The sequence below is a fragment of the Otolemur garnettii genome, unplaced genomic scaffold (assembly GCF_000181295.1).
Source record: "Otolemur garnettii isolate 467f Iridium unplaced genomic scaffold, OtoGar3 scaffold00013, whole genome shotgun sequence".
NCBI lineage: Eukaryota > Metazoa > Chordata > Mammalia > Primates > Galagidae > Otolemur > Otolemur garnettii.
Window position 1 is genome coordinate 302085 of NW_003852408.1, and position 8914 is coordinate 310998.

Genomic DNA, 8914 nt, shown 5'->3' on the forward strand with positions numbered 1-8914 from the left:
TCTGTGGGGTGAGAGAGGCCCACAGACTGTTGCTGGTCACTGCTGGGGAGCAGCAGATTACTGGTGTCTCTGTGGGGTGAGAGAGGCCCACAGACTGTTCCTGGACAGGAACTGGGTAAAATAGCAGCCACAGCTTTCCTTCTTCCCCCTGGGGACACACAAGATGGTAAAAAAGTGGAGCATCCTGCTCCTCATTTCACTAAGGAGACTTTCACTGTGGAGACCTCCAGTCTCTATGTCTCCATCTCCACCTGAAGCCTCAGCATGCACAGGATGGCTGGAACCTGACAGGGAGAGCCTACCTTGTTAGTGTGGCTGGCGCTAGTGATCCGTGAACTCCTTTCCTCTACTGTTCACACGTGCACAATAGGATGCTTGCCACTGCGGTTACCAGGTTACCACACACACACCTGCGCAAGTGCAAACGGCTCAGAGAAAGGTGCTGTGGCAGATAAAAGGTATTCCAGTCTTCCTTACCATTCCGCACAGAAATGCAGGGCGTGGCTATGCAGATACGCTGCAGTGCCACACCCATCACTAGGTCTTATTATCGGGGTAGGGTTTATATTTAACAAATGCATAGAAACCCTGTTAGGGCTTATATTTTGGGTAGGTCTTATTTTCAGGGAAACATGGTAATAGCATAAAGTGTAAAGAACTTAAATGACCCCCTCGAAAGGGGATAAATGAAAAAACAAGTTTTGCTATGGTGGCATAATACACAGCAGTTAAAACAAATGACCCAGAGCTGCAAACAACAATAAGAAAATACACCCAAATTTTTACTGTTGAAAAAGTCACAGGATGAACACTTATGTATAGGATAAAACACCTAAAACGTGAGGTTTCGCAGAGGATTATGCCCCTAAGGAGTCACAAAATAAAAGCGAAGGTGGGGGCAGTAACACTGAACTCCAGGTAGGGTTACCTCTGGGGGGGGCCATCAACAGGCTCTGTCAGGTTTTTTCCTTTAGAAATGAGGCAAACATGGTAAAAGGATCCTACTACTAATAGCTAACATTTCCTGCGTGTTCTACTATATGCAGAGCACTCACTGAGGCACCCTCCCCATGGGCAGCAGAGAATCAGGGGGGCCAGGAGACCTGTTCTGCTCACTCAGAGCCTAAGGCTTGAGGGAAATTTTGAGGAGTTGGAAGACACTCGGTGCCTTTCCAAAGCTCACAGTCAGCTAGAGACGCACACAGGGAAGCAGGTTGCTGGTGTTTCTAGTGTAGCCTCGGGAGTGTTGTCAGGGCCCAGTGGACGCCTCCTGTGCTGTCTGTGCCTAACCTAGACCCCTGTGCTGCGTTCACCCCCAGGGGAGCACTTGCTGCTGAAGGCGAAGGTTATACAGCTGCAAATTCATTTCCCTTATAAAGCTCTTCCTGTCCCCCCAGGGTTGTTTTCATTGAGCATGAGAATGGTTTTTATCAGTTATTAACCTAGTAGATATAAACTTAAATATCTCCTTTTGTCAACTTAGTTTTTAAAACATCTCTTTTAAATGTAGGCTAAAAAGGTGTCTGAAAACATTGCTCATTAATTATTTTAAAATGTAGAATCTCCTGATTGATGATGATGACGATTTCAGTACAATCAGAGATGATGCTGGAAAAGAAAAACAGAAACAACTCACTCTGGGGAAAAAGAAAAGGTAATTATCAGTATGGGCTCTGACAGCCACTGCCGCAGTCCACCCTCTGACTTCTCACTCTGGCTGGAAATCTGACTGAAGCTGGGAGCTTGCCATGGAGCTGTCACAGCATGGGCACTCCTCTGCCACTCACTGTGTTGGGGTCTTCAGGCTGCCCCTCAGGTCCTGGAGCCTTCTGTGGACACGAGAAGGCAACATGGACCACATGTCTTCCTGCCCTCTTCCCTGGACACGTCATCCTCCTCCCACCACTTGCAGGCTCACCACTCTGCCTGGGTCATAGCCTTTGGTTTAGGTTCCCACCCCTCTGGTCTCCGAGGGCATCCCCAGCAAGCCCCCACCCAGCCGCTACCACTCCCGCTTCTCACTCTCTCTCCCAGAGTCACAGAGCCTCACTGCCCCCAGGGACCGCTGTGGCTTCAGTGCCCTCAGCCCTCTCCTCTGGCCTCCATGTGGCCTCCCACTCTGGCACCTGCTTGCTCTTTCCCATGCCACACATGCTGCCCAGGTCACGCTGCCTGGGGGCTTACTCCACTTCTACTCGGGGAGCTGTGGACCTGGGTGCACAGCTGGGCTCTCTCCCGGCCTCCAGGCTCCTTCAACAGCCCATAGAAGCTTCAACTCACACACCTGCTTTGTGAGGCTCAGTTCATCCGCTCAGCCAACTCATCGCCAGGAGCCCCAGCACCTGGCCCATGGTACCTCCACGCAGACCACACCAGAGGCCACATGGGTGTCTCCATCTCTCCCCACCCCAGTCGTAGTAACTCTGGCTCTCTCTTAAGTCAGCCTTTCCCAGGCTCAAATTGCTCCCACCTTGGTAGACGCTATCTTTTCCTACCCAGATCACTCAGTAGCCTTTACCCACCTAACCGGGCCCTGCTCACCTACTTCCCTTTTCTCCTGCCCAGCAACATGCCAGGTGTGCTTTGCCATTGGGGGTGGCATCTAGCCATGGAAAGAGAGGTCCAGGTACAGGTGCCCAGGCAGGCAGGGCTAGGGATGTAGACCCTCAGGGCCATGGCCATGAGCTGAGAATTCGGGTGTGTTCAGGGAACCTCAGAGGGTTGGATGTGGAACCCTTTAAAGTGATGACTGGCTGGAATATGGTGAATGATCTTAGGGGTAACAGTGGAAGCAGGGAGACTAGTGAGGAGACCGTTGTGCTGATCAAGTGAAGGTGACAGTGGGTGAAACTGCGCGGTAAGGATGGAAGGATCTAGACTGTGGCAGAAGCAGTGGGGGCTTTGCTCTGTAGTTCACAGCCATCCCTTAGGACCTGGAACAGTGCCTCCCAATGCTCAGGGGACACATGTCCAGTGACTTCCTTCATTTTGGAGTCACACATGGACCTGGGGGTGGTCCCCCCTGCTGAGGTGGCTCAGATGACACCCTGCTCCCTTTGTTCCTCTACTACCGCCCCTCCTCCAGGGCACACCCTTGACCTGGGGGCTCCTTCTGTGCTCTTTGTGTGGTAGGCGACTCCTAAGTAGCACCTTCCCTACCGTGTCAGGGATTCCCAAGAGGTCAAGGGGCAGTTCACCCCCATTCACAGCTCTACACCTCGTGGAGCCCTCACGAATGAAGGATCTGGCTGGTTTGAGGTTTCCCTATTTGCAAGTCACACATACATTACTGAGTCACATATAAAATTGTCTGACACATTCAATACATGCATAAATCTTGCCTTCTTCCACATTCCAATGTGATAAAACTGTCTCCTTCAGCCCTCTCACACGTTAAGCTATCAGCAGGGCTGCCATTTTGAGTCATCCGCTCCTTTCCAGGCCTGTCACCTGCACTTCTGTCTGTTGTCTCAGGTAGGGCAAGTTTTAAATTTGTGTCTGTCACTGAAAATCTTATCCCTGGCCTCACACACCTCATTTGTGCAAAATTAGAACAGTTATGCTTTACCAGCAATATGACGTCACCACTTACCATCTTGTTTTTCACTTATTTTATCTATTTTTTGGAAAGTTAATAGAATCACATACCTTTAAATGTAAAAGCTACAAAGAGAAGCTACTGAGAAGACCCATGTCCAGATGCAGGCCCGTGTCCTCCGGTATGCATGGGCATGGCCCACCTGCACATCTCCCAGGGACACCTTCCATGCACGGGGGCACAAGCATGCTTTTCCTCTTTTGACACAAGCCTCTTGGCATGCCTTGCTGTTTTCACTTAACCCGCCTCATGCAGGGGGTTGGTCTGCTGCTGCCTGAGACCACAGCGTAGGCACAATGCCCAGCTCGACATCCCATCCCCAGTCCTGCCACTGACACCATGTTGCAGGGCAGCTGTGGGCACACTTGTTGGCCAGACTTCTCCAAGGGGAATTAACGGGGTCGAAAGAGGTTAACTATTTTTAATTCTGGAAACAAACCTGCAAGTAAATAAGAAAAGACCAATAGTCAAATGAAAATCCAGTGGCTGACTCCTCCCTGCACTGAGCACCTCCTGACAGCGACCTGGTCCTCACGGGCTGGACGTGAGCCCATGTGCGTGTCTGTGCAGCAGGCCTGGCTCCTTAGTTGGCCACCTCCACATGCTGACCAGTCTGTTACAGGCCCTCATGTGGTCACTTCACAGAGGTTCTCCTGTACAGATAAAGGTTATGGACAGTTCACAGGAAAGGAAGTACAGATTGCTGGCCAGCATATAAAAATGTGCTCAGCCAGCTCTACACATGAGCAGAGAAATGTGAATTCAGGCTACTCTCAGGTCCCCCTGCACTCCCACCAGAAATGCTGAAATGGAAAGAGGCTGCTGACACCAGTGTGGCGAGGAGGCAATGGGACCGGACCTCCTGTGCCCTTCTGGGGGATGGGGACAGCCACTGTGGAAGATGTGGGGCCTTCCTGAACCACAGCAACTCCACCTGAAGTGTGTCCTCGCACCACGTAGGCACCGAGGTGTACCAAAAATGTGCAACTGCTTTAATCACTGCCAAATCCGGCACAGCTGAAAGACTGCCCAGCGGTGGGCCAGGCCATGGTGCTGAGCTCAAGGACCAGGCTGTGCAGGTGCCAGCGGAGCTCCCATATGGTGCAGTCATTTGTGTGCAGGTCACGGCCAGTGAGAGCCAGTCTCCTGGGTGGGGTCCAAAGGGTTCCCTCAGGCTGGGGACTAAAGGGGCAAAGGCACCCTGCCTTGTATCACAGAGGGGTACGTTTGTGGCAGTGGCAGAGCTGTGTGTTTAGTGTGTGCACACTCCACGATTATTATGCTTCAATTTCAAAAGTGAAGGAAAATGATTACTCTGCTATGAGAAGTTTTCCCCTAGCAGATTGGAAAAGCCGAGAGTCTGGGACACGCCACGTGGCTAGTGTGTGGGGAACCCACCACCCTCACACATGGGGCTGGCGAGAGGGTGACGGGAGTCCTCAGGTAGGTGGTGTGGGAATAGCTAGCACCATTGCCAGCACCTGTCCCTGGGGTCTCTTCTAACTTGGAACAAGCTTTGGAGTTACTCCAAACCCTTTAGTTCAGTGACCCCCCCATCCCCGTGACTGCAAGCCAGTGACACTCTCTGTCTCCCACAGCCGAGAAGCCCTCCATGTGCAGAGTGGTGACATCCTCTCCAGTGCACAGACCCCTGGCCGGCCCCGAGGACCAGAAGCTTCTCTTTCTATCCACGTGGGGAGTTTCAGATAGCACCGGCCACACCAGGTCGCCAGGCGCAGGGCACAGGTGCTGCGCTCTGCTCGATAACCTGGAAGCGAGTGTTGTCAGCTTGTGGGTGAAGCCGCAGGTCCCACATCCTCTGCTTCATCACAAGCACAGGGACATCTCTGAGGCCAGACAGGTGCATTAGGCTCAGCTCTACAACACAACCTAGATACCCTACAATAGGTGCCAAGCAGGTGTGATCTTACACCACACCTGACCCCCAGCTGCCCTTTTGACCGGAAAACTTACTGCTTGCACATTAAGCACAGGTGTGGCCACATGGCTCATTGCTCGACTCTTAACAGGCCTGTGTAGAATCTGCACGTGCCCTGTCACCTCTTCCCCCATCTACATGACGCCTAGTCATCTGCACTGACAGAGGCTCTGACATCCTGCCCTGTGCCACTGGGCTGGCCAGGCCGTGCCATACTAGGAAAGACGGTCTGTTATCTGGGCTTCATCTCCCCCCACATCGTCTGGTCCTCATCTACGTCCTGTTCCCCCTTTGGTCTGAGTTGAAACTGTGCTGCTAGAGTGTCAGTTCTCTCTCCAGACTGAGGAGATAGATGGGAGTTATGCCAGCTCTGAGGGTTCATTCTGACCTAAGTGATCAGACATTCTCACTGCTGTGTCTGCTGCTGCCCAGGGAGCCTCAGCCTCTCCTGGCTGGAGGCCTGGTGGGCAGGCAGGGTGGTGGTGGAACAGACCTGTGGTCTGGGGGCTTGAAGTTAACCTGGGAAGGCTAAGTTGACATATTCCTGAGTAGCCTCAATCAAAACATAAAAATATATATATATATATATAAAGATGTTTTCCTCCTAATTCAGCAGAGATCACTGTCCAACTTAAAGAAATAGCACCTGTGTTACTGAGTTGATTTGGGACAGTGACTTCCTCAGACACCAGCCTGTTCTTAGCTTGGTTGTCACATTCATTTCACGGATTCTTGTCAGCCCTGTGTCACTGATGTGAAACCAGAACTAAAGAGAAGGGTAGGGAGTGACACGGGCACAGCGCCTCTGCCTGTGTGCCCAGCTGCTGCCCACGCCACCTTTCCATAGATCAGATGCTTACTGAACAGGCGCTCACTTTCCCTTCTCAGTTCTACTGTCAAAACCACTATTAGAAACCCTCATCTCTTCTCGACATGTCAGAGTTTCTGTGTCTTAAATAACGTGTCCATTTCTGTGGGGCACTTAGATGTGAGAAGCTGGCCTTTGACTAGCAAGCCGCTTCCCAGTCCTCTAACACTACTCAGCCTCAGGAGAGCGCATGGAGGCGCATGCAGACTGCGACCTCATGGGTGCCCGTCGGGGACTTTGATACCAAAACTCGAAATGTCATGACTGACGAGGCTGGAAACCCAGCCCTGCCATGTACAGGCTGCTCCGTCTCTTTTCCTGACATACTTCCTAATTATGCACCTTTGGCTCATGGTAATAAAGTATTAATTTAATAACCGAGAAGCTTTACTTTTGGAAAGCCAGAGGTCTCACTGAACGTTTCTAGAAGTACCGAGACCAGTGTGGGTGGATGTGCCTTAAAGTGCTGTCCAGCAGGGGGCGGCCACTTCTGTTTTTTCTTTTATTTTCCTTTCTCTTTCCTTTCTTTTTTCTCTTAACTTTTTTTTTTTTTAATTTAGGGATAAACTGGGATATACAGGGAGAAAGCTCTAAAATTTTGTTAAAGAAAAAATAAACCATTTTTAAAGTTGAAGCCCTTAGTGTCGAGTCTGCTTCAGGTTTTAGTTAAGAGAGGAACTCTGTGGCCTTCTTTCCCAAGCGCACTTCAGATGCTAAATGAACATGGTTTATATTTAGAAATACTATTATCAGTAGTGCTTTAGAAATAACAAAATCATGTTTGGGTTTTAAATAAATATAGACCCTGGGAAAACGGCATTGGACGAAACCGGATATAGCCTGGCTCTCTTCCTTCTAGGGAAGCAGGATTGGCAGGGGGGGCAGGAGGACTGTTGAGAAAACGTATATTCAGCATGTTTTTCTGGCAAAAAAAGGAAGGGGGCAAGAGTCCCCTGCAAACCCGTAATATGGCTTCATAGATGCCTCCACCGACTTAACTGTGAGGGACCAAACTGCACCCAGCCCCTCACCCCATCTGGACAGGGGACCTGGACAGCTCATCTTTCCTTCTGGTCTCAACAATGCAGCTGTCCAGAGCTGGCCATGCAGGGTTCAATAAAACACATATAACATGCCTCAGCATGGGGGCATTTTCACTCTAGAAACTCAGTGCACGTAAGAGAGGAGCATGGAGCCATGTTCTTGGTACAGAAGTGGAGAGATAGAGAAGGTTTCCAGCTCCCTCCAGTGTTCCATGTCCCTGTGCCCCACACATGTCCAGGGCCTGTGTCAACGGTCACGGAGTAAGGCAGCCAGGACCAACAAAGACCTCCAGCTTTTGAACCTAGAGCCCCCAGTGTGCCTACCTCACCCCGGGTCAGGTGAGTGCCCATGGACGGTGGAGCGTCTGCCGGCCCTGCTTGTCTCTGTGTTGGTTCCACCTCCCCCTGCAGGCTCTTCCCAGGTGCTGAGATGCCACCAACAGCTCCAAGACACCCTGTCAGTTACCAAGCACCACTTTCCTGGAACATGTCCAAGTCACGGCTTGAACTTGGCAACTTGTGCCACCTATTGTCAGCTCCCTTTAGACGAGTGGGGGAGAGGTGAAGGCCAGTTACTAGAACCAAGTACCTGTGCTCCTCCTACCACACATGTGCTGCAGAGACAGCAGGGCCCCACCTTCACGTGGTTCATCCACCTACAACCCAGCCGCACTACCCCTAACCCCTACAGAGAGACACCCAAAGGTGCTGCCCGCTCCTGCTCCCAGCCAGTGATGGGACTCCCTGCTCAGCAGCCTATAGCTGACACATGTGAGCCCACCTGGAGACAGTGGGCAGCAGGTGGGATGGCTACAGTAAAACTCTCCCAGCAAACAGAAGAGGCAGCAGGTCCAACAGGTGGGTGACACTCCCGGGGCCCATCTAGGAGAACCAGATAGAGCACTCGGAGTTCTCAAGAGGCTCAGTTTTCAAATGCCACCGATCATGACACCTCCACTTTGCAATCACCCTACACTTGAATGGCCCCATCTCCTTCAGACCACCTGGCCACGCCCTGCCCCAGATACCACCTCTCAGAGAAGCCCTTTCTGATGGCTTTCCAACTGTGGAGCCAAGCTCAGTGCGGGTAGGGCCGCGCTGGGGCAGGGTGGAGGCTGACGGGACTCAGCCAGCCTCCCCCTGGCCAGCGCCTATTTGGTTGTGGAGGTGCCAACAAGGAGTGCATGCTAGCTTCTGTGCCAGAAAACTCATCTATGACATGGGACCTTTTTCTTCACCTGTCACATGGGCTGGGCTTCCCTGAGGCCTGAGACACAGGAAAGCACACTCAAAAAGGTGATCTCTGGAATCCAACTGTCCTGGACTCCCCTCTCAGCCACATGCTGGCTGTGTCACAGGGCAAGACATGGTACTTTTGAGCCTGGTTCCTCATCTGTAGAGCAGAAACACTCACCACGTGGGACTGTTAGGGGAGCAGAGGAGTTGGTATGTGTAAGATCCTTGGG

General features: G+C 51.7%; 1 protein-coding gene across 2 annotated transcripts in view; it reads left to right on the forward strand.

The window, feature by feature from the left end:
• USP40 (ubiquitin specific peptidase 40) overlaps window positions 1–7039 on the forward strand; it is an 80494-nt gene extending 73455 nt beyond the window's left edge. The window contains exons 31-32 of one of the 2 annotated variants that reach the window (XM_023510390.1): window positions 1560–1654; window positions 5197–7039. In XM_023510390.1, coding sequence (XP_023366158.1) covers window positions 1560–1654; window positions 5197–5308 — 207 coding nt within the window. In that variant the 3' untranslated portion in view covers window positions 5309–7039. The remainder of the gene's footprint in view (window positions 1–1559; window positions 1655–5196) is intronic. The other variant, XM_023510391.1, reaches the window with a different exon arrangement.
• The last annotated feature ends 1875 nt before the right edge of the window (window positions 7040–8914 follow it).